The sequence below is a fragment of the Mesocricetus auratus genome, unplaced genomic scaffold, assembly GCF_017639785.1.
Source record: "Mesocricetus auratus isolate SY011 unplaced genomic scaffold, BCM_Maur_2.0 Super-Scaffold_100043, whole genome shotgun sequence".
NCBI classification, from domain to species: Eukaryota; Metazoa; Chordata; class Mammalia; order Rodentia; family Cricetidae; genus Mesocricetus; species Mesocricetus auratus.
The window spans coordinates 8,113,728-8,139,081 of record NW_024429220.1 but is presented as its reverse complement, the minus strand read 5'-3'; the positions used below and the strand labels follow the sequence as shown (position 1 = coordinate 8,139,081).

At 40.0% G+C, this 25,354-nt stretch overlaps 1 protein-coding gene across 9 annotated transcripts in view; it reads left to right on the top strand.

The window, feature by feature from the left end:
* Srpk2 (SRSF protein kinase 2) overlaps window positions 1-25,354 on the top strand; it is a 211,694-nt gene that overhangs the window by 75,552 nt on the left and 110,788 nt on the right. For 2 of the 9 annotated variants that reach the window (XM_040735192.1, XM_040735189.1), the window contains exon 2: window positions 11,568-11,631. The exons of the other annotated variants lie outside the window; for them this stretch is intronic. In XM_040735192.1, coding sequence (XP_040591126.1) covers window positions 11,594-11,631 — 38 coding nt within the window. In that variant the 5' untranslated portion in view covers window positions 11,568-11,593. The remainder of the gene's footprint in view (window positions 1-11,567; window positions 11,632-25,354) is intronic. 9 annotated transcript variants of the gene reach the window in all.

Here is a 25,354-nt window from a genome sequence, read left to right as displayed (position 1 = left end):
CTTTACCAGTATCTCTGGCTTCATTTCCCATCAATAACTTTTTTTCTTTTTTAAAGGTGGAGTCTCATGTTAGTCCAGGCTGGTTTTGGACTTTCTGTCTTACTGTACCGCATAGTGCTGGTGCGCACCACCACCTTCTGATCTTGCTGTGCTGTGGGCACAACCGGGCATGTTAGGCCAGCGCTCTACATCCATAGCCTACCTTGCTAACTCTTGATTGCCTACAAAACAACAGGGGCATGCCATTTGGTCTCTGCTTTCCTTTCTGTTGGGAGTGAACTCATTCTTTTATTCTCTCCCAGAGTGAGTTCTCTTAATTCTCATCACCAAGGCCAGATGCCTTCTCTGACCACGCCTCTCCTCCAGGCAGAGCTATCCTTTTTTCCTTGCAGCTGTGGATCTGGGCCTCTGGAGCCACATTGCATGGGTTCTTATTGTAGTGGTGGTACATATTTGCTGGGGACTCTTGTGTGTTTTGTTTTTAGATTGAGAAACTGTTAAAATGACTTGTCATTGTTTAAAACAATGCTTTAATAGTTTTTTAAAAAAGCTATTCCGGGGCCTGGAGAGGTGGCTCAGCAGTTAAGAGCACTGACTGCTCTTCCAGAGGCCCTGAGTTCATTTCCCAGCAGCCACATGGTGGCTCACAACCATTAATAATGCGATCTGGTGCCCTCTTCTGGCATGTAGGCATAGATGCAGGTTCTGTAAACATAATAAATAATTAAAACTGGAGTTAAGGTACAATTGGGGTTCTGCAGACTCTATGTAAGCTACATTTGATGGATTATCCTGGCTCAGAGGCAAGTAATAGTGGAAATCAGGGAGAAGGTTTATCCCTGATTATTTTCAGGGTAGTGACATGAGTTTTAAGCCTAAGAAGAGAGACAATTAAAAGCCTGGTGTGTACAAAATTGAGCAGTCATATTTGGCATGGTCATTTTCTCACTTCCAATCCTGCAAAGTGGTCCCAAGAAGGACTGTGTGTTGCTGCTACAATAGGGTAGTTTTCCTGGGCTTGATGTGGTAGGTAATCATTCATTTGGGAAGCAGTCTATCCTCCCAGGGTTTTTTCTGGGAATGCAAGGTGACTGCAGGTTTAGTACCATGACTGACTTCTGTGCCATCCACAGGTAAAGGATGCAGACTACCAGGCTTTTATTTACCCTGCGGCTGCAAGTGAGGACTGCATGTGTTGTGGAAGAGACAGCTTCTAAGTGCCTGCTTTAGAACCTTTTGCTTCTCATGGCATGTCTCAGAATATGTACTCCAAGTTACAGTTGGCTTCCAAGTGTCTATATTTATTTATGTTTTTGATTTGCTTTTAGTTAAAACTTGTCATTTATTATGCATATACGTGAGTGTGTGTGATTGCGGATGTGCAAGTGTGGTGGCCTCTCAGGAGTCAGTTCTCTTCTGCTGTCTCCCAGGAGTCAGTGGTTGTAAGCAGATGGTCAGTGTGCTGAGAACACCTCACACTGAGCCATCATCTTAGCCCATTTTTAGGTAGTTTTTGGTGTGAGATAGGAACTTATCTTTACTTTTTTACACGTCACGATCCACTTGTTTCACACGTTTTGTTAAAAAGACTATTATTTTCCCATTGAATAATCTGGGCATCTTTTTGGAAAAATTGGTTGATTGTACTAAGATTTTCCTGGGCTTTCAGGTCTATTCCATGAATTTAAATGTCCACCCATAGTTTCCTCACTATAGTTTTGTAGTAACTTAGTCCCTCCCCCCCCAGGATTGTTTTGTTTATTCATTGTACTTGTATTTTCACATGAAATTTAGGATTAGCCTATTTCTGAAAAAAAAAGATCAGTTCAACTTTGGTAAGAATTATATTGAATTTTTGGTAGACTGTAATAGTTTCCTTGTCTTCATTTTTTTTTCCAATATTGAGCTTTTGTGTGTGTATGTCCACTCAGATGGGTACACATGGGCTACAGCATAAGCATTAGGGTCACAGGAGAGTAGTGAAGAGTCATCTCTGTCTTACCAGGTGGATTCTGGGGATCAAGCTCAGATGGCCAGGCTTGGCAGTGTCTTTACCTGCTGCTTTAACAGTAAGTCATGTGCTCTATGACCACTAGGTAGCTTCTTATTTGGGGTCTTTCTTTTAAAAAATGTTTGATAGTTTTCAGTATATGAAAACTTTCTTGGTTAAATTTATTCTCAGTAGTGTGTGTGTGTGTGTGTGTGTGTGTGTGTGTGTGTGTGTGTGTGTGTGTGTGTGTTGAGACAAGGTCTTACTATGTAGCCTTGACTGGTCTGGCATTTGCTACGTAGACCAGGCTAGCAATGAACTCACAGACACCTACCTCAGATTTCCAATTGTTGGGAATAAAAGCAAGCATTATCATGTTTGCTTTTTTTCCTTTTAAATATTTGTGTATGAATGCTTTGCCTTCATGTGTCAAGTGTGCAATGACTATGGAGGCCAGAAGAGGGCATTGGATACTATGGAACTGGAGTTACAGATAGCTGTGAGCTGCCATGCAATTATTGGGAGCCAAACTGAGGTCCTTTGCCCCCTCTCCAGCATCCCACCCCCTCAGTATTCTTTTGAGTTTGCTATGGTGAGAATGTTTTGTCTAGAATATTGAGCAAATTTCTTCAGCTACAGAGTTTCAGGTTTCATATTAAACGGGAATTATACCAAGCACCTACCTTCTGAGATGGCTGTGGTGTGGTATACACACCTGTGACCCCATCGTGTGGGAAGTATGGAGAAGGGAGTCAGGAGTTCAAGGCGTGTTTGGCTACATAGGGAGTGGGAGGTGAGCCTGGGCCACTGGGCTACATGAGACTGTCTAAAAAACAAAACAACCTCTCTTCTCCAGTTGTTTGAGAGGATTAAATGAGCTCATGTGAACTGAGCTGTGGTGGCATGCTTTTGATCCCAGCACTCTGGAGGCAGAGGCAGGAGGATCTCTGAGTTTGAGGCCAGCCTGGTCTACAGAGCAAGGTCCACGACGGTCAGGGCTGTACATGTAAAGAACCTTGTGTTTTGACTGCCCTGTACCACCTACCCAGGGTCATACCTAGCTTAGTTGTACTTGGTACTAAGTGTGACACCCACGCCACAAGCAAGTCTGAGGTATGCAATGAAAGACAAGACAACCAACCATTTGTGCTAAGAGAATGTGTCTGCTGCCTTTATTGCCAGGAGAATGTGTGTGTGTTGTAAGGAGGGAGCAGCCTTATATACATATTTACAGCATAGTGGGGAAACCCCAGGTGGAAGAGATCGTGTTTTCCTCGTGCTAGATATTGATGTCAGGTGGGTAAGACCGAGGCTGTAAGCCAGGACTAGAGAACAGGATGCACTTGTGGCTATCAGCAATGCACAGAAATCTGTGGGGGCTGGGACCCAACAATAAGGACATGCAGAAGGATGGAAACATTGCAGTATATTATTTCCTTTTCAAAAATATGAAAGTTAATGGGGTTATAAACACTTAATTGTTCCTCCTTATTCTTTTAAACAAGTCTTCCCCTCCCACCTTCCCAACCCCCCCTTTTTGAGATATTATGTAGCTCTTGCTGGTCTGGAACTTACTGTGCTGTCCAGGGTGGCTTATAAATCAGAGATCTGCCTTCCTCTGCCTCCTGAATGCTGGGGTTAAAGGCACAGCAAGGCAGCAAGGATTTCTTTTTAATACAGTTTCTCTGTGTAGCTTTGGAGCCTATTATGGAACTTGCTCTGTAAACCAGGCTGGCCTCGAACTCAGAGAGCTGCCTGCCTCTGCCTCTGAGTACTGGAATCAAAGGTATGCTACCAACGCCTGGGTAAGGATTTTTTTTTTTTTTTCGAGACAGGGTTTCTCTGTATTGTTTTGGAGGCTATCGGTCCAGCCCAGCCTCGAACTCACAGAGATCCGCCCGCCTCTGCCTCCCGAGTGCTGGGATTAAAGGCGTGCGCCACCACCGCCCGGCTAGGATTTTTTTTTAAAAATACAAGTGTAAATGCCTTTCTGCAACAGTGTTCTCACCTGTTTCAGTAATGTTTCTGACTGAGATAGTGCGTGGGTTTTGGCTTAGTAAAGTTGTTGGAAAGTGGGCAATTATTACTTTGGTGAATTCTGTCCCTCCCTCCCTGTTTTTCCTTCTTTTTTCTTTCCTTTCCCTTTTGCCTTTTTGGACCTGAGGCTTGAATCCAGAGTCTCTTATGCTATACCACGGCCTTGCACCACTGAGCTATGTATTACTAACTCATAGTTGTTTATATGCATACGGTGTTATAGTTTATGACTTTGTAGTTGTAGTTTTAGAGAAAAGATTAATCTTAGTTGTTTAGCATCTATGAAGAATGGCATTAAAATAGTTCATTCTGAATATTTTGTGGTATAATTTCTAAATCAGTATGTATCATGTCAAAGTATACAAATAATACGTTTTGTAAGTAATGCAGATAATGTGTTAAACTTGGTTTCAGCTTGAACAGAGTCTTTGCTGTCACCTTGAATATAAGAGATCCCAGTCATCCGAATTTGTGTTACTTCTGTCTTAACGGGGGGGGGGGGGCACAAAGTGCCTTTGTCCTGCTGAAAGGCAGGATTAACTATTTATGGCTTTTGTCTATGGTTAAGAGACTTGTGGATGCTCCTTGATAACAGAGAACAGTTACAGTGAGGCTAATACAACTGAGGGCTTATCTCTACTATCTTTCTATGGACACATGTATTTTTGTATTTTGTTCTTCTAATTTCATAACACTTGAACACTGACTGATGAAGGGCAAGTTTTAATTGTCCACACAGCATTTAGGCTGAGTGATGTGGCACCCTAGGTTGGCATATCCTGGTTGAGTAGGGTTTTTTGTGCCCTGTGTCTTATTGCTTATCTTATTCTTGGAGGTGGGGAAGGTTAGGAATTAAAATTTGATGTGGCCGTACTCACGTTTCAAAAAGCAGCACAAAATCTTTTCTTTAATGCTAGCATTTCTTCTGGTTTAATATATTATGGTAACATAGTCATTTCAAAATCATTTAAGACTGAGGATGACTGTACCACTCTGTAATCCCTGTATTTGTGAAGCCCAGGTGCAGGGGTCAGGAATATAGCACCACCCTTGGTTACACATTGATTCAGGACTAGCCTGGACTTTTGAAACTGTCTTCAACAACAAAGCAACAGCAAAAGTGTCAGAAGGAAAAAATGATAATTGGCAGAGCCACTGCCTTAAAAACACACACAGATACACACACAGACACACACACACACACACAGACACACTCAGACACACAGACAGACACAGACAGACACAGACAGACACAGACACACACACACACACACACACACACACACACACACACACACACACACACACACACACACACACACACATTTCTCTGAGTATCTTTGGAGCCTGTCCTGGCACTCACTCTGCAGACCAGGCTGGTCTTGAACTTGCAGAGATCCACCTTCCTCTGCCTCCCGAGTGCTGGGATCAAAGGCATACGCCACCACTGTCTCATCAGAAATCTAACTGACCTGGGCAAGTGAGACCAATCTCGATGGGTTAAAGTGCTTGCTATCAAGCAAGCCTGGTGACTTGGGCTTCATTCCAGGAACTCTCAGTACAAAGAGAGAACCAAATGCTGAAAGTAGTTGTCATCAGATCTAGGTACATGGGCCATGTTTCCTCCCTGCAGTAACACACCCAGATCCCCCCACTGTAATAATATTAATAAAAATAAATATAAAAATTAAGACAACTAGTGTCTAGTGAGATAGCTTAGTTGGTAAAGGTGCTCACTCACCAGTAAGCCCAGGGGCCTGAGTTCAATCCCTGGGTTTCCATGGTGGAATGAGAGAGCCAATTCCTGCAAGTGGTTCTTTGTTTTCCACGAGCACACCCCTGGCATCTACACCACCAAATAAAACAATTTTTTTAACAAACAAAAAGGAACGTGACTAGGGGGAGACTACTTCCATAACCACCCTCATCCCTGTTTCTTTTACGTTTAGAGTAAACATGTCATTACCTTTAGCAGAAATACAATCCTGTGTGTCCATAATTGTAAGTGTGTGGATATGGAGGCCAGAGGTGTCTCCCTAAATTACTTCTCTGCCTTTTTTTTTTAAATTAAATACAACCTCACACCGAGCTCCTCAGCATTGGAATTGCCTGTTGGCAAGCCTATTTTCTCACTCCATGGGCACATGGGGTCTCAACTCTGGTCTTCATGCTTGTGTAGCGGCAGATCACATTACCTTCCCACCGAGTCCTCTCCCCTGCACACCAAAGGCTACTTTTAAGGAAAATAGGTGAAATTTATTTTGAAAAAGGGATTTAAAAACCCAAAGATAAACATATTTTATTGAACAAAATTTAAATTATGTCTTAGGGTTTCTATTGCTGTGCTGAAACACCATGACCAAAAAGCAAGTTGGGGAGGAAAGGGTTTATTCAGCTTACAGTTCAGCATTGCTGTTTATTCATCACTGAAGGAAGTCAGCACAGGAAATCAAACAGAACAAGATCCTGGAGGCAGAAGCTGATATAGAGACCATGGAGGGGAGGTGCTTACTGGCTCATCATAGCTGCTCAGCTTGTTTTCTTACATACCAGGACCACCAGGCTAGGGATGGCACCACTCACCATGGGCTGGACACCCCCTCCCCCATCTCTGATTAATTTTTATTTAAATTAAAAACTATTTTACATACCAACCCCAGTTCCCTCTCCCTCTCATCCTCCCATTCCCCCCACTATCCCTCCATCCCACCCCCCATCCACTCCTCTGGGGAGGGATGAAGCCTCCCATGGGGGGTCATCAAAGTCTGTCACATTTGGGGCAGGACTTAGGCCCTCCCTGGTGTATTTAGGCTGAGCGAGTATCCCTTCATAGGGAATGGATCCCAAAGCCCATTTGAGCACTAGGGATAAATACTGTTCCACTGCCAGAGGGAGTTTTCTATTTAGTTTATTAATCTTTTGTTTGGAGACTGTCTGTTTCTGTATTGTTCTGGACTTTGATTTTACTGAGGTGGGTCTGAGTGACCTGTTTTGAAGAGAGTGGATGGAGTTAGTGATAATTAAGGACAATTGTTTCAGTGTTCAATTTCATTAATGATACTTTTTACATCTGTATAATTTCTGCTTTTTTTCCTTTTCTGTATTGCCATGACAGAAATGATGAGCCCTGGAATAGTAAAGGTGTGTGTGTGTGTGTTTGTTTTGGTGTTTTTAAAAAATATTTTAAAATTTATGAAGATGCAGGTCTTCAGCTTTCTCACACTGAAGAACATGGCTTTGCTCAGCACCTTTGTGAAGGGTCTCTTATGCGTCTCTCTTTTTGTGAGCATGTGTTTACATTTTTATTACCATACTTTTCTCATATATTTTCTTTTCTTTGTTATTTTTTACATTCCAATCCCAGTTCCCTGTCCCTCCTTTCCTCCTGCTCCTCCAACCCCATTCCCTCCATCAACTCCTTGGAGAAGAGAAGGCCTCCCCTAGGGAGTCTACTAAGTCTGTCTCATCATCTCATTGAGGTGGGACCAAGTCTAGACTGAGTTTGTGCATTAGAGTTACATCTTGGACCCATTGCCAGTGGCCTCATGTATTGTCCCAGTTGCAGCATGTCTTATTCTTAGAAGGTTAATATCAGAGTAAGTGTGGCAGCCAGAAAAGCTACTGCAGGCCTTTTACATTTTAGTGAGAGTTCCTCAGAGAATCTCTTAGGCCTAAGCTAACTACGTGGAGAGAGTAGACAGAGACAGTAGTCTGTGAATTAATGAAATAGAGGTAATTGTAGTGCTTCCAGGAATGGAATTGGAATCAGTGAGGTTTTGAAAGCCCAGCATGGCTGAGCACAGCAGTGGGAGCAGTGTCTCTGAGAACCTGGTAACATGAGCTAAGTTTTCAGAGCCACTCTGCCTGCTCATGATTCACACTGAGGTCTACTGATGTTTTTCTCTTAGCCTCTAAATATATTTTTAAATTTTTAAGCATTTAAAAATTCTTTTATAACTTTATTGACTTTGGTTATATCCTTCTGAGTCCCTTCCCCCTTTCATCTCCTTTGGGGTTGGGTGGGTGCCCCTTTGTATTTAATTGCATTCATGAGTATGAGTGGGGTTGACTTGAGCAAGGACAGTGTACCAGTTTCCCTACCCCAGCAACCATTAACTGCCTATTTGTCTTAGTTAGGGTGTCTATTGTTGTGAAGAGACACCATGACCATGGCACCTCCTAGAAAGGAAAACATTTAATTGGGGTGACCTACAGATCAGGAGTCCATTAGCATCACAGTGGGATATGGCAGCATGCAGGCAGACATGATGCTCGAGAAGGAGCTGAGAGTTCTACATCTTGACCTACAGGCAACAGGAAATAAATTGTCTACTACACTGTGCATAGCTTGAGCAAAGACCTCAAAGGCCACCTCCACAGTGACTCACTTCCTCCTACAAGGCCAAACCTACTCCAAAAAGGCCACACCTCCTAATAGGGTTATTTCCTCTGAGGGCCATTTTCTTTTAAACTACCACACTGTTGCTACTCAGGAAGGGTTAGGACCTCATGAACTTCCTGACACTTGTGTTAGTAGACATAGACTTGTGCAAATCTTGTTGGCAGCTTCCAAACTATAACCTTCTCCCCATTTTTCATTTTGGAACTTTTATTATTCTGTGTGTGTGTATGTATGTACAGTCAGGCATGTGTGTCAGAGGAAAGCTCTTATAAGCTGGTTCTGTTGTGCTTACCTAGGGTTGAGTTCAAGTCTCCAGGCTTGTATGGCTGACCCAGAACTTGTTTTGTACCAGGCTGTCCTGGAACTCGCAGAGATCCGCCTGCCTCTGCCTCCCAAGTGCTGGGATTAAAAGCAGCTGCAGCTGCTGCCACCACCAACCTTTACTTTTTTCCTTAATTTTTTTGCACTGTGTGTGTGTGTGTGTGTGTGTGTGTGTGTGTGTGTGTGTGTGTGTGTGTGTGTGTGTCTGTCTGTCTGTCTGTCTGGCGGTGTGCTGAGGATTTCATCCAGGTAGTCAGCTTTAATAGCAGGTACCTGCCTTATCTGTTGAGCTGTCCAACCAGCTCCCAGGTTGATATACCTTAAAAAAAATTGACATAGAAATACAAATGGAGATTGAAGTAGTAGGTATTTGCAAGGTTGCAAGGCTGATTTTTTTTTTCTTTTAAAGAACCTAGGAGTGGTGCTGAATAAAGTACTTTTTAAGTTGTTGAAGATGGAGGTGGGACATGATGTAAAAGCACATTGGGTTTTAAAAAATTAATTAGTTTGTTTGAGACAAGGTTTCTTTGTGTAGCCCTGGCTTTCCTGGAATTAGCTCTGTAGACCAAGTTGGCCTCACAGAGATCCACCTGCCTCTGCCTCATGAGTGCTGGAATTAAATGCATGTGCCTCCATGCCCAGTTGTTTTGGGAATTGTTAATAGGTAAGCAGACCTAGTGATGGTAACAGATTAGGTAGTAATAAATAGGCAATAGTGCTGATTGGAAGGCACATAGGACCTCACAAGATGCAACACTAACAGAGTTTATAATCATTGATGAATCTTTCAGTTTTTTGTGGAACTAAACAAGTCTCATGATTTGGTGAAGATGTGAAAGGAATATTGGAAACCCTTTCTTCTATTACTAGAATGTGTTTGGCTCCATAACCTTAAAATAGTTTTTACCGTGAGGTTTTTTTATATAGACAAACTGAAATAAGATGTTAAAATATAAACCACTTTTTGCTACAAAATATTGTCATAGAAGTGGTTCAAGTACAATTTCATTATGAAAAACCTATTCAAAAAATGCAGGAAACCTGAGATACAGAATACAGTTAGCTTCTACATACAATAACATATTGATTTAAAACAACAAGCCCATGTTGCAGTTATTAATAAAAGGGAGAAGAAAGTGAATTTAAAACTATGGAACTGCCAAGAAAGTAGACAGGCCTGTGCCTTGTTAAACTTCAGGAAGTATTTATTGAGAGCCTGCTGTGCTTTGCTAGGCTTTACTTAACAACAGGCAGGGGTTACCACAGGCTTTGCATGAAATAGTTAATTCTCCACAGGAGCCAGTCAAGGAGAAATCTTTGTCCCCATTTTATAGATGAGGAGATAGAGTCTTAGAGATGTAGGCAGTTTCCCAAGGTGCCTTGGTTACTGAAAATGAAGAAGTGTGCTTCCCAGGCAGAGCCGGTTGTCCTTGGGAGGGGAGGGCTTTACTGAAAAATTTCAGTGTGGCCCCTTGGGCTTGGCTCTGTAAATTACCTCAGAATTTTCAAGGAAAGTTTTATTATTATTATACCTATAGGATGAGGATGTTTGGTTAAATTAGAGAAATCCCTTAATAATACTTGGAAAGAATTCTCCAACTCTGTTGCTTTTTATGCAACTGTTTTTTCATTTTCTTATATTTTAATTTTATTAGTATGGTCAGCATTTAAAAACATTGTTTTGCCTCAAACAAACACCCACACCCACAATTACTGAGACCTTATAGCCTTCCAATGATATCTTTCTTTGTTTATTTCTGGAGCTGAGGAGTAAACATAGGGCCTTGCACTTGCTGGGCTACCACTGAGCTAAATCCTCAACCCTGATAGCTTTTTTTTTAAACGTGAACTTTTAAAAATTATAAATGTATACTGTAATTTTTTAAAAATATAGTTAAATACTTTTCAGGAACAGAAAAAAAAAAGCTTTTCATATGAAGTGATACTAGGTTTTACTCAATTGAAATTTTGAGCCTTGGCTAGTTGTGGTGTGTTTAAAGGCAAGTGTGGTATAGTTTTCCCGGGTCTTTCACTCTTCTATTTAAGTCTTTTTCCTACCTAACTTGATTTAGTTAATTGAACTTGTAGTTAAGTCTCTGATGGTGGCGTTATTGCCAGTCCCTTCCTAAAAGGACAAGACTATCATCTCTGCTCAGTACCTGGGTGCTGCTGTTCACTTGTGTACTGCGAAGGAGGAGGGGGAACTAACGCGTAAAAGAAATCTTTTTAAAGGTGTTAGGGACTAGATACTAGACACATCTTTAATTGAAAGCAATCAGGAAAGTATAACAAAGATTAAGCATATTTTAATCGTTGAATTGGGGTTTTGATTTAATATTTCATTCTTGAGTGACAAAAATGATTCACTGAGCCATATTTTTTTAGGGCTAATCAAATAGAAGGAGGCAGGGGTTGCATATCTGTTCATTGCAGACTGAAACATAATTTAGTCTTCTTACATTGCTTAGTATATTGAATTTAGATGTTAGTATTTCTTGATTGTATTCTAATTTGTTCAATTTGAAACCTTTTTATAGAGCCCGGGTAGGTCTACCTTAAGAAAAAAGGACACCCCTCTGCTTAAAAGAAATGGTACTTCCTGCTTTCATAAACAGTCATGTGCATAGTTTAGCAAGGCCTGATGCCTCTGGAGCTTTTTCCCTTTATAGCACCATTGAATCCGAGTCCTAACAGAAGTACTGTGAATCTTGTGGCCTCATTCTGAACAAAAGGGATTAGAGAAGAAAAACCTCTTGATATAAGGCTTATAAGCAAGGGCGGGCAATCTTGGTTGTGAATATTTTCTGATTTTTCCAGAAATCAAGCAGAAGATTGAGCTGCTGATGTCAGTTAACTCTGAGAAGTCGTCCTCTTCAGAAAGGTACAGCTACGTCTCTTGCATGAACAATTAATGGTGTAGCATTGCTAAGAAACAAACAGGACATAACATATTCTTTTCCTTGTCAAGTTTGCTATGTAATGTTGTGCTGCATGCTGGCATTGTGCTGTATTGAAGATGTGTGTTTGGGCAAGCTGTTCTGCTTTGCTAAGGGTAATTGATTGTTTAGAGAGACAGTCAGCCTAATCAGCTGCAGCATGTACAAGGTAACACAACAGACCGCTGGTTTATGTGTGACAGCTGCTGAAAGCTTAAAGAAATTAACCATGAAAACCTTGCTACTACGAGGTTTTTATTCGTATGTTTTGAGGTTGCTGCTACATAGAATTTCCAAGGTTTTTTATAATATCTAGCTTAAACATAGTTTATTTTTTTCTTATAAGTATTGCATTTTTTAGTGTACAAAGGGAGTGCCATTTGTATATAGCTTAGGAATTACAAACCCACAGATTAGTCACATTCTCAAAAAGAGATGTGATATTTCTTCAAGTCTCTGCTAGGCAATGGAACAGTCACTGCATGCAGTAATGGTTCATGCCTGCAGGTAAGGACAAAATGACTCAGAAGTATTTTTAAAGCAATTATTATATCTGTCATTCATATGATTATACTTGTAAGGAGGTACTTCATGAAAATTATTTTGCTTTATAAGCAAAATGAAGATGTTTTTATCTGCTGTAAAAAATGAGACTAAAGTTCCCTTTTATTAAAGTAAATTCTCTGTTTACTTGTTTATCAAAATTGTGTATATACAGTATATATTCAGAATATTTTAAATTGAGGTTCTTAGGCAAAGAGTTGATGGTTACCTTTTCTTTTGCTTATCTTACCAATTTATACTTAATGTTTATAATTGTATTAAGCCATGTTGATTCATTTTTTCTAGGACCAGTTTTCAGGGCTGTCTTTGCTGTTCATAGATTGAAAATTTAGGAAAATAATTACTTGGTGGTAAGGAAACGATACAGGAAAAGTACTGTTAAAACAAAATCTAGCTGATCTTCCTTGGCAAAATGTGTACTTCAGGAAGACATGATGTATGGATAGCAACAAGATCATAGTGACTTACTAAAATTAGGTGAATAAGCCTGTGCTTGCAACTTTGGTTACAAATGAAGATGTAACTACTTTCTGTAGAGACTGAAAATAAAAAACAACTAAGAAGGTTTGTGTTTATTTTTCTCAGCTGTTTTCTAACTTCTGGTTTGTGGTTAGCCACTTGATTTTAATCATTTTGTTTGTTGAACTGCAAAACAGTCTTCAGCCTTGTGAATGTTCTGCCAGTAAAATGGTGGTGATGGAGTAGCAGCGGGTACGGTGCACCAGTGAGCACCCAGTGTTGGTGGGGTAGGGTCTTGTAGTAGAGTGTACTTAATGAGATGACAGCAGTAGTTATGCAGCCTTCTGCGGTAGAATGGATTCTTTTTGATAAATTGACGGATTAACATAGTGGATGAGTATCTCTGAAAAAGAAGTTAGGAATAAGTAAATTACTTTCTAGAACTCATTGTATGGAAAAATACTCTAAAATATATTTTCATGATTTTATTTACGTAGTCTCTTGTGGTTATTTGAAAGAAAAGAGAAACCAGTTGCTGTGAGGATGACTTGGGCATGGTTGGCTGGAGCTTGCTTTGTTGATTATGATTTTAGTAGGTGTGTAGAGTTATATTAGGCAGTTGTGATATCTTCACCTAGGTGGTGAGTATGATTTATTCATCAATTTAATACTTAGTAAGCATAAATGTTGTTTAATTAATATAAGTATATTAAAATACTCTTTTCCTCTCCATTTCACTACAAATTATATCATTTGACCTTTTAACTTATTTAGAGCAGTGTTTCTCAACCTTCTTAATGCTGTGACCCTTTGTGTTGTGTTGACCCCATCCATCATCCTATTTCATAGCTGTTATTTTGCTACTGTTACAAATTGTTATTTAAATGTCTATGTTTCCTGATGGTCCTAGGCGACCCTGTGAAAGGGTCGATTGACACCCTCCCCTCAAGGGATCACAACCCACAGGTTGAAAACTGCAGATTTAGAAGAACCTATAAAAGAAAAATCTCAAGTGTGAAAATTTCATTATCTAATACCAATGTCTTGCTCAGAATGTAACATTCACTGCAGTTTTCAAATTAATTGTTAGTTATTGGATCTTAAAATATTTTATTGGATCTTTTAAAAATGCATTTTAAAAAAAATTAGCTTTATTTTATATGCATTGGCATCCTCTGGAACTGGAGTTACAGACAGTTGTGAACTGCCATGTGGGTGCATGGAATTGAACCGAGGTCCTCTGGAAGAGCAGCCAGTGCTCTTAACCACTGGGCTATCGCTCCAGCCCCCAAAATGGAATTAAAAAATGATTAATGATTTTATGCAAAGTATCTTAAGTGTTAGAGGTCTTTGGATTTTCATAAGGCCAAGATTCCAGATACCTATCAGTAGGTAGGACAGAGAAACCTAGTTTCTTTTCTCCAAAGAGGGAGATGCTGTTGAGTTGTGTGACACCACAAGGTATTGTTCTTATACTTAGTTCTGACCCTGCAGGTTAGGGGCTCTTCTGAGAGCTCTTGTAGAGACAGTACTTCTGAATACAAAGTGTAGTAGGTATGCAATCTGTGCAGGGATGTTGTTGCTAACCCTTTCACTGTATGTACACTTCAGAAAATGCTCGTCTTGTGGAAGGTAACATTGGCTGCATTATTTTTGTTCATAACATTTCTAAATGGGAAAAGTATAATAAAGAGAAAACCAACTTAGTTTAATTTTGTAGACTTTTGAGGAGACTCCTTCATTGAAAAATGAAATTGGTCTAAAGTAAAATGTGTTTAGTTATAATGCAGTATACTAATGTATCACAGTGGTTCTTGAAATTAATTTTAAAGTTATACTTTTAGCTCAGGTGAAGACCCATAAGGATGTCATTTGGTAGAGGAGACGTGCAGTGCATGCGCTCCATTTAGGAGCTGAGTCACGAGCCAGTGTTAACGCAGCTACACTCAGCTACAGTTTAGTTTCAGATGCTGTGCTTAGAAGAGAGAAGAAAAAAATTTACCACCCTCCAGAAGAAAATCTTAACTTACGTTTCTCAAGATTCATAGCAAAGAATATTATTGAGTGAATGATAAGTGAAAAAAACAACTGATGTGTGTTGTGGCCAGTTAAGAGGAGACATCTGCTGCAAGAGAGCCTTCTGGAGAGCCGAGTAATAAGTCCTACTACAAATATTTCTCTTTTTTTTTTTTAAGTTGAATGAATGAGCACAGTGAGTTATTTGCTAACATGTAGTGATGGTGGTTAGACATTGTTTACTCTTTTGTCCACTCGATTTAGTGTGATAAAGTAAACTGAATAGTTAATGACAAAACTTAAGTTTCCCTCTTTTCCCCCCCCCCTCTTTTGCTTTGTTCTGGCTGTGCCACTCCTGGAGCTAGGTAGACAATGCAGTGAAGAGGAGGAATAGTAATCATAGCCAAGAAAAGGGTAGCAATTACTCACTAAACAATCCAGATATCATTTTTCCTGTTGGTTGGTTGGTTGTTGGCGCTAGAAATTGAACCAGATACTACTAAATTCTTAATAGAACGAGGGGAGGGAGTCCCGAATGAACGAGAAGGAGTATATCCCACAATCACTTAAAAACTAGTAATTCAGTGCTCTAATTAGGATTTGTATTTTCTCAGGGAAAGGAATCTAAAAGAGCAGTCTCATTGTACTTGTAATTTGACATTTTTAGTGTCACAAAGAGGGTCTTTGTAGCATCCCAGATAGTCAGCAAATACTGAGTCCACAAGGTTGCTTACTGCATTTTTTTCATGAAGGAAGCAACAAGGAAGGGGGAAAAGTCATAAATGTTATGCTTTGGCCTGTATTTGACCAGTGCTGAGTAAATAGCATTGGTAAGAAGTCCTGTGTAAGAGCATTTCATATACACAACTTGTGCTTGTTCATGTGTGTCTTTTAATTTCTTATTGTGGAGCAGACAGAAACCTTGAAGAATTGTGAGACAGGAGAAATTTGATGGTAATGGAGATCCACAACAGGGTGTCCTTCATTTGCTGCAGACTGTGGTGAGGTTCGAGCAGTACAGAGGAGCAGTCAAAGCAACTCTTCCTTACTCACCCCTGCCTCCCCAGCCCCCACACTAGGCTGAACACTCAGTGATGACTGTACTTTTCTCTTCCTGTCCTTTGCTCGTTGTTTCTCCATTCACAGGACAGGTTTTGTTTCTTTTTCTTTTTCTGAATGGTAGAATGAGTCAAAGTGGTGGCTGAATGCTTATTTTGTTTATATTTTGTATTCATTAGTATTTTTATTGAAGATAATGGGATTTTGCAGACCATGTGAAATACAGTTTTGTGGATTTTTTTTAAAGATTAGTTCGTAGTGTTTTTGCTGTTGTTACTGTTCTTTTTTAATTCAGGATTTGTGTGCTTCATGTGTGTAGTTGTTACTTTCCAGTGTGTAGCTTGGGTCCACTTCTATCCATTTCACCTATTGATGGGTGTTGGGGGCTATGTGTTGTTTGTGGCTATGGACTTAGGAATAGTGTTGCTATGAGCACTTGTGTGCATGTCTTTTGATAAATGAACCTGTGTATATATTTCTGTTGAGGCTAGGTTTATAAACGGATGGGGCCTATTTTTGAGGACAGATGTTATAAAGGAGATGAGCATTAGAACTTAGCCAAAGTCATAGGGGAACCATTCCCACTGATTATCATCTTTTAACAGGTCCTAGAGGCCATGCATGTTAACATTAGTTTTTAGATTTGGTTTCAATAGCAAAATAATTACTCGGATAAATTCTCTTACAAGCTTATCTCATAAACCATGTAAGGAAGAGCCTACTTTTAGGAACTGGGGAGATAAATCAGTCTTGTGACATTTTCATCTGTTTTAAACTATAAACTTTTTAAGTTGTACTTGTTCTTGAAAATTTCTTGAACCAGCATAAAAGTGCAGTCTTGCCATTTAATTTTTGATTAAAAAATAACAGACATTTATCTGAGCTGCCCCACTGTTGGTAATTATATGCAATACCTCCTACACTATTATATTTGTTATCAACTTAAGCTTTGATTTTGTCTGATTTCTGATGTTAGGAGTGTTATTTATATCATAGCCTATGTAAACCATTTAAAACACAATCTGTTGGGTAGGTCATTCGATGTAAAAATCCTTCACCTGTATTCCTGTGGTTCTTCGGCTAAGGTAATATGAGGTCTTGACTACTGAGCCCACAGGCATAGATTAAATTATAGTCACAACAAATTTATAAACTATTAAGATTAAAATCTTGCTGGGCGGTGGTAGAGCATGCTTCTAATCCCAGCGATCACAAGGCAAAGGCAGGTGGATTCCTGTGAGTTCAAGACCAGTCTGGTCTACAGAGCTAGTTCCAGGACAGCCAGAACTGTTAAACAAAGAAACCCTGTCTTAAAAAACCAAACCAAAAACAAACAAATCTGAATGTTTTCTATTTCTTTACAACAACAAAAAACAACATTAAACCATACATTTCCCCCCTAGCATCAGTGGTTTTTTCTTTTTTGGTTGTATAATGAAACTTGGAAGTTTTACATTTTTTAATATGTTTTTATTTAAATTAGAAACATGAATGCTTCACATGTCAATCCCAGTTCCCTTTCCCACCCCTTCCCTCTTGTCCCTCCACCAGTACCCCCCCAGCCCAACCACATCATTCCCCAGGGAGGGTAAGGCCCTCCTTGGGGGGATCTCCAGAGTCTGTCATTTCATCCAGGGCAGGACCTAGGCCCTTCCCCATGTGTCCAGGCTGAGACAACATCCCTCCTTATGGAATGGGCTCCCAAAGATCATTCGTACGCCATGGTAAATACTGATCAGCTACCCAAGGCCCCAGAGATTTCTGAGACATCCTCACTGACACTACATTCATAGAGTCTGGATCAGTCCCCTGTTGGCCACTCAGCCATCAGTCTGGGGTTCAAGAGCTCCCTCTTGTCCAGTCAGCTGTCTTTGTGGGTTTCACCAGCACGGTCTTGACCCCTTTGCTCATCACTCCTCCATCTCTGCCACTGGGTTCCAGGGGGTCAGTTCAGTATTTAGCTGTGAATATGTCTCTGTTTCCATCAGTCACTGGATGAAGGTTTTAGGATGGCATATAAGGTAGTCATCAACTTTATCGTCAGGTAGGAGCTATTAATGTAGTCTCTTCACTATTGTTTAATTTTCCAGTTGGTGTTATCCTTGTAGATCTCTGGAAATATCACTAGTGTCAGCTCTCTCCTCAAAGCTGTACTGACTCGGTCTATTATGGTATCTCTCATCCTGCTCTCCTCCATTCTTACCTCGACTCAACCTTCCTGCTCCCCCATGTCTTCTTCTCCCCTCCTCTTCTCCCCCTCTCTTTTTCCTGCTTCCCTCTCCCCTTCCCCCATGTTCCCAATCTGCTCAAAAGATCTTGCCTCATTCCACTTCTCTGGGGTATAATGTGTATCTCTTGGGGACCTCTCTGTTTCCCAGACTCACTGGCCCTGGGATTGTAGGCTGGCACTCCCCTGATCCATGTCTAAAATCCATATATGAGTGAGTACATACCATGTATGTCTTTTTGTGACTGGGTTACCTCACTCAGGATGATTTCCTCTAGTCCCATTCATTTGCCTGCAAATTTCAAGATTCCATTGTTTTTTTTCAGCTGAGTAATACTCCATTGTGTAAATATACCACATTTTCTCTATCTACTCTTCAGTTGTGGGGCATTTAGGTTGCTTCCAGGATCTAGCTATGCTGCTATGAACATAGTGGAACAGACATCCTTGTTGTATGAATGGACATATTTTGGGTATATGCCTAAGAGTGGAATTGCTGGATCTTGTGGTACACTAATTCCCATTTTCCTGAGGAATCTCCATACTGAATTCCAAAGTGGCTGTACGAGTTGGCACTCCCACTAGCAATGAACAAGTGTTCCCCTTTCTCCACATCTTCTCCAGCTTAAGCTGTCATTGGTGTTTTTGATTTTAGCCATTCTGACAGGAGTAAGATGGTATCTTACTAATGGCTAAGGATGTTGAACACTTTCTTAAGTGTCTCTCAGCCATTTTGAGAATTCTCTATTTAGTTCAGTCCCCCACTTTTTAATTGGGTCCTTTAGTGTTTTGGAGAGTAGCTTCTTGAGTTCTTTGTATATTTTGGAGGTCAGCCCTCTGTCAGATGTGGGGTTAGTGAATATCTTTTCCCAATCAGTGGGTTGCCTTTTTGTCTTGCTGACTGTGACCTTTGCCTTACAGAAGCTACTCAGTTTCAGGAGGTCCCATTTATTAATTGTTGATCTCAGTGTTTGTGCTACTGGTGGTATGTTCAGGAAGCGGTCTGCTGTACCAATTCGTTCAAGGGTACATCCCACTTTCTCTTCTAACAGGTTCAGTGAGGCTGGATTTATGTTGAGGTCTTTGATCCATTTGGACTTAAGTTTTGTGCACAGTGATAGACATGGATCTATCTGCAGTGTTCTACATGCCAATATCCAGTTATCCCAGCACCATTTGTTGAAGATACTGTCTTTTTTTTTTCCTTTGTATAATTTTAGCGTCTTTGTTGAAAATCAGCTGTTCATTGGTTTGTGGAGTAATCTAAGGGTGTTCAATTCGATTCCATTGGTCTACCTGTCTATTTATGTGCCAATAACAAGCTGTTTTCAGGACTACAGCTCTATAATAGAGCTTGAAATCAGGAATGGTGATGCCTCCAGATGTTGCTTTGTTCATCAGAGTTGTCTGGGCTATCCTGCGTCTTTTGTTTTGCCATATAAAGTTAAGAATTGTTATTTCAAGGTCTGTGAAGAATTGTGCTGGAATTTTTGATGGGGATTGTATTGAGTCTGTAGATTGCTTTTGGCAGGATTGCCATTTTTACTACATTAATCCTACGTATCCAATAGTATGGGAGATCTTTCCATTTTCTGGTGTCTTCTTTAATTTCTTTAAAGACTCAAAGTTCTTGCTTTGGTCTTGCACAGGTCTTTCACTTGTTTGATTAGCGTTACCCCAAGGTATTTTATGTTGTGTGTGGCAATTGTAAAGGGTGATGTTTCTCTGATTTCTTTCTCAGCCCTCTTATCATCTGTCTATAGGAGGGCTACTGAATTTCTTGAGTTGATCTTGTATCCTGCCACTTTGCTGAAGGTGTTAATCAGCTGTAAGGGTTCCCTGGTAGAGTTCTTTGGGTCACTTATATAAACTATCATATCATTTGCAAATAGTGAAAGCTTGACCTCTTCCTTTCCAATTTGTATCCCCTTGATTTCTGTTGTCTTATTGCTCTGGCTAGAACTTTGAGTACAATATTGACGAGGTATGAGGAGAGGGACAGCCTTGTCTTGTTCCTGATTTTAGAGGAATTGCCTTGAGTTCTCTGTATTCAGTTTGGTGTTGGCTGTTGGTTTGCTGTATATAGCTTTTATTATATTTAGGCATGTTCTTGTTATCCCAGATATCTCCAAGACTTATATGGTGAATGGGTGTTGGATTTTGTCAAAGGCTTTTTCAGCATTTAGTGAGATGATCATGTGATTTTTGATTCTCAGCTTGTTTATATGGTGGATTACATTGATAGATTTTTGTATGTTGAACCGTCCCTGTATCCCTGGAATGAAGCCTACTTGATCATGGTGGATGATTTTTCTGATGTGTTCTTGGAGTCAATTTTATTGAGTATTTTTGCATCAATGTTCATGAGGGAAATTGGTCTGAAGTTCTCTTTCTTAGTTGTGTCTTTGTGTGGCTTGGGTACCAATGTTATTGAAGCCTCATAAAAAGAGTTTGGCAAAGACCCTTCTGCTTCTATTACATGGAATACTTTGAAGAGACTTGGTATAAGCTGCTCTTTGAATTTCTGGTAAAATTCTGCACTGAAGCCATCTGGCCCCGGGCTTTTTTTGGTTGGGAGACTTTTGACGACTGTTTCTATTTCCTTAGGTGTTACAGGTCTATTTAAATTGCTTATCTGTTCTTGATTTAATTTTGGCTGGTGATATCTATCCAGAAAGTTGTCCATTTCCTTTAAATTTTCTAATTTTGTGGAGTACAGGTTTTCAAAGTATGACCTGATGATTCTCTGGATTTCCTAAGTGTCGGTTGTTAACGTCCTCCTTTTCATTTCTGATTTTGTTAATTTGCATGTTTACATTCTGTTGTTGGGTGGCTTTGGATAAAGGTTTGCCTATCCTGTTGATTTTCCCAAAGAACCAACTCTTTGTTATATTGATTCTTTGTTTCGTTTTCCTTGTTTCTACTTTGAGTTCAGCCCTCAATTTGATTATTTCCTGGTGTCTACTCCTCTGGGGTGAGTTTGCTTCTTTTTGTTCTAGAGGTTTTAGTTATGCTTTTAATTTTCTAGTGTGACTATTATCCACTTTCTTCATGTGGGCACTTAGTGCTATGAACTTTCCTCGTAGTACTGCTTTCAAAGTGTCCCGTAGGTTTGGATATGCTGTGTCTTCATTCTCATTGAATTCTAGGATGTCTTTAATTTCTTTTTTTATTTCTTCTTTGATCCAGGAGTGGTGCAATTGTGCATTATTCAATTTCCACGAGTTTGTAGGGTTTCTGCAATTTGTGTTGTTGTTGAATTCTAATTTAAAGCATGGTGGTCTCGGGCTGGAGAAATGTCTCAGAGGTTAAGAGCACTGACTGTTCTTCCAGAGGTCCTGAGTTCAATTACCAGCAACCACATGATGGCTCACAACCACCTTGAATGAGATCTGGTGCCCTCTGCTGGCATGCAAGCAGAAGATTGTATACATAATAAATAAATAAAATTAAAAAAAAAAGCATGGTGGTCTCATAAGATACATGGAATTATTCCAATTTTTTGTACCTGTTGAGGTTTGCTATGTTGCCAAGTATGTGGTTGATTTTTGAGAAGGTTCCATGTGGCGCTGAGAAGAGGTTTATTCTTTTGTGTTTGGATGGAATGGTCTATCGATATCTGTCAAACCCAATTGGGTCATAACTTCTATTAGCTCCTTTGTTTCTTTGTTAAGTTTCTGTCTGGAGGTCCTGTCTAGTGGTGAGAGTGGGGTGTTGAAGTCTCCCACTATAAGTGTGTGATGTTTTATGTGTGGTTTGAGTTTTAGTAATGTTTCTTTTACAAATGTGGTTGCCTTTGTGTTTGGGGCATAGATGTTCAGAATCGAGACTTCATCTTGGTGGGTTTTTCCTGTAATGAATATGAAATGACCTCCTTCATCTCTTTTGAATGATTTCAGCTTAATTTCAAGTTTGTTAGATATTAGGATTGCTACTCCTGCTTGTTTCTTGGGTCCATTTGATTGGAAAATCTTTTTCTAACCCTTAACATTGAGGTAACATCTGTCTTTGAGGTTGAGGTGTGTTTCTTGTATACAGCAGAAGGATGGGTTCTTTCTTCGAATCCATTCTGTTAGCCTGTGCCTTTTTATGGGCGAGTTAAGACGATCAAGATTGAGGGATATTAATGACATTTGATTGCTCTTTCTCTTTTGTTTTGGAATGGTTGTTCTTGGGGAATTGTATGTCGATTTCCACCCCTTTTCTGTTTTGGCTGTTGGTAAGGTGGGATTATCTATTGCCTATGTTTTTCTGGTTGTAGTTAACTTCTTTGGATTGGAGTTTTCCTTCCAGAACTTTCTGTAGGGCTGGGTTAGTGGATATGTATTGTTTAAATCTGGTTTTGTCATGGAGTATCTTGTTTTCTCCATCTATATTGGTTGAAAGCTTTGCTAGGTATAGTAGTCTGGTCTGGCATCTGTGGTCTCTTAGTGTTGATAGAATATCTATCCAGGATCTTCTGGCTTTCAGAGTTTCCATGGAGAAGTCAGGTGTAATTCTTATAGGTTTGCCTTTTATGTTATTTACCTTTTTCCTTTGCTGCTCTAAGTATTCTTTCTTTATTTTGTATGCTTGGGATCTTGATTATTATGTGGCGAGAGGACTTTTTTGTGATCTGCTCTATTTGGTGTTCTGTAAGCTTCTTATACTTTAATTGGCATGTCTTTCTTTAGGTTAGGAAAGTTTTTTTCTATGATTTTGTTGAATATGTTTTCTGTCCCTCTGAGTTGGGTTTCTTCACCTTCTTCTATACCTATTATTCTTAGGTTTAGTGTGTTCACAGTGTCCCATATTTCCTGCATATTTTGTGTTAGGGATTTGTTGGACTTAAAATTTTCTTTGGTTGATGAATCTATTACTCCTAGTGTGTCTTCAACACCTGAGATTCTCTTTCCATCTCTTGTATTCTGTTGGTTATGCTTGCATCTCTAGTGCATGACCATTTCCCCAGTTTTTCTCTTTCCAGCATTCCTTCAGACTGTGTGTGTGTTTTTTTTTTATTGTCTCCATGTCAGCTTTCAACCCTTCCATTGTTTGAATTGTTTCTTGTAAGTTTTTCTTCGTGCTTTCCCCCTTTCTTGCATTTGTTGGATTTTTTTGGTTTGTTTTTTCTTCCATTTCTTTAAGGTATTTTCTCACATCCTCTTTGAGGGCCTCTATCATTTTCATGAATATGTTTTTAATGTCACTCCCTTCGGCTTCATCTGCATTGTGGTGTTCAGGTCTTGCTGGTGTAGAATCTCTAGACTCTGGTTGTGTCATATTTGTTTTTATGTTGCTGAGTGTGTTCTTATATTGCCTCTTTCCCATCACTTCTTCCAGTAGGTGTAGAAAGAATCTCTTCCTCTCCATGGTTCCCTCTGTCCTCTGCTTTCTTTCCTCTGCCCTGTGCCCTGAATGCGGTCAGGAGTAGACTGGCTATCTCTGCAGGCTCCTGCAAGTCATCCTGGCAGCGGTCCCCAGTCCAGGGGATTCTAGAGAGGGCAAGGGGAAGGGATTTGGGTCTAAGACGGGGGCCCGGTGCTCACTTCTGTCCTCTGCCCTGAGTGTCGTGTCAGTGTTTTGTATGTCATTTGTTGCTTTTTGGTCACATATTTCATACTGTATGAATAGTTACTATATCATGCCTTTCTGTTTACATTTAATTGTAGTTAAACACAGGCAATGTAACAGATTTGATGGCATTCTAAAACTCATTCTTTCAAAAATAATTTTCCAGTCTCTATCAGAGAGGGAGAAACAGTGTCCTGAATTTTGTCTAGATGCTCCTGCATGAGAGACTAACCTGAGCCATAGCTTCTCTCTTTATAGTGAATCTCAATTGCAAGTGTCATAAAGTGACACTTATGTCAGATTCTCTCCATGCAAGAAACTTGAAAAAGAAGCACAACTCTGAGTATATATTTGTTACTAAGTCTTAGGTACTAACATCATTTTGCATAACAGTGGCATCACTTCCTCCTATTTTGGAGCCTTCTCTTTGTTTTTTATTCATTGAAAAGATTGTGTATCTCCATGTGTGCCTAATGTGGGTGTGGCGCTGATGTGCCATGATGAACAGATGGTGGTCGGAAGATGGCTTTGCACAATCTGTTCTCTTCTCACATTATTTTGTTGTGTTCTGGGGTCAAACTGAGGTTGTGAGGCTTGCACAGCACTTCACCACTGAGCCTCCTCGCTAGCTCATTGTTGCTCTAGGAACTGAGGTCTTTATATATAACCAGGATTGGCCTGGAACTTGAGATTCTCTCGCCTCAATCTCTTCATTGCTGGGGTTACTGGCTTGTGGTGCCATGCCCAGTATGAATCTTTTCTTAATAGGTAAGTTATATGAATTTACCAGGGATGCTTCTGAACAAACTGCTCAGCAGCTCTTATAATGACAATGACAAAAATAACTACTTTTAATGAGCATAGTTCAGATTCCTAATGCAGCAGAATTCTTTATGTAGCATGGGGCTGGAAAAAAATCATGACTAATATTTATGTATTGTATTTGTTACCCTGCTATCCAGCATTTATCAACAGTTGCTACGAACCATTCACTCTGTGGTTTGTAAATCTGCACACCCCAAAGACAGCACAAAATTGTAGAATATCTCCAGATAATTAATGTACACAATTTGTATAGCAGGTTGGTGAGTACTTGTACCTGTAGCTTGCTTCATTTCTTGAGCATGCAGTGCTGAGCACTGTTTCATGGAGATACCATTGTGGGTAGCCCTTGGCACTTCTTAAAAGTACTGCATATAACCATAAATTGCATTTCTTTTTTAAAACATATTTTCTTAACATTTTTATTATCTTTACATATATGTGTATTTTATCTGCATGTATATCTGGGCACTGTATGTGTGCAGTGCCCACAGATGTCAGGAGAGGGTGTTTGGATTCCCTGGAACTGAAGTTACAGATGGTTGTGAGCTGTCATGGGTGTTAGGAATTGAACCTGGGTCCTCTGGGAAAGCAACCAGTGCTCTTACCTGCCGAGACATCTCTCCAGCCATAAAAATTAAATTTCTGGGCAAAGTATTTTAAAAGATCAGAGTGGAAGGGTACAGATAATTGCCACAGCACACGAGGCAGTGCTGATTGTGTGGAAATACAAGCCAAGGTTTGTTAGCTCTTTGGCCCTTTGATTGTTTTCTTTTTTGTTTTTTTAATTTTTATGTCAGCTCTCTCCAGTGAAAGAGCATCTGATACTCAGGTGTAGATCACGATAAACCCTTTTCTCTCTGCCATAACACACTGATCCACCTGTGCAGACCCACTGAGAAGGATTTCAGATCATGAGCACTCAGTACCACATCAATAGACAGAAGGCAGAAGTGTTTTCTTCTCTC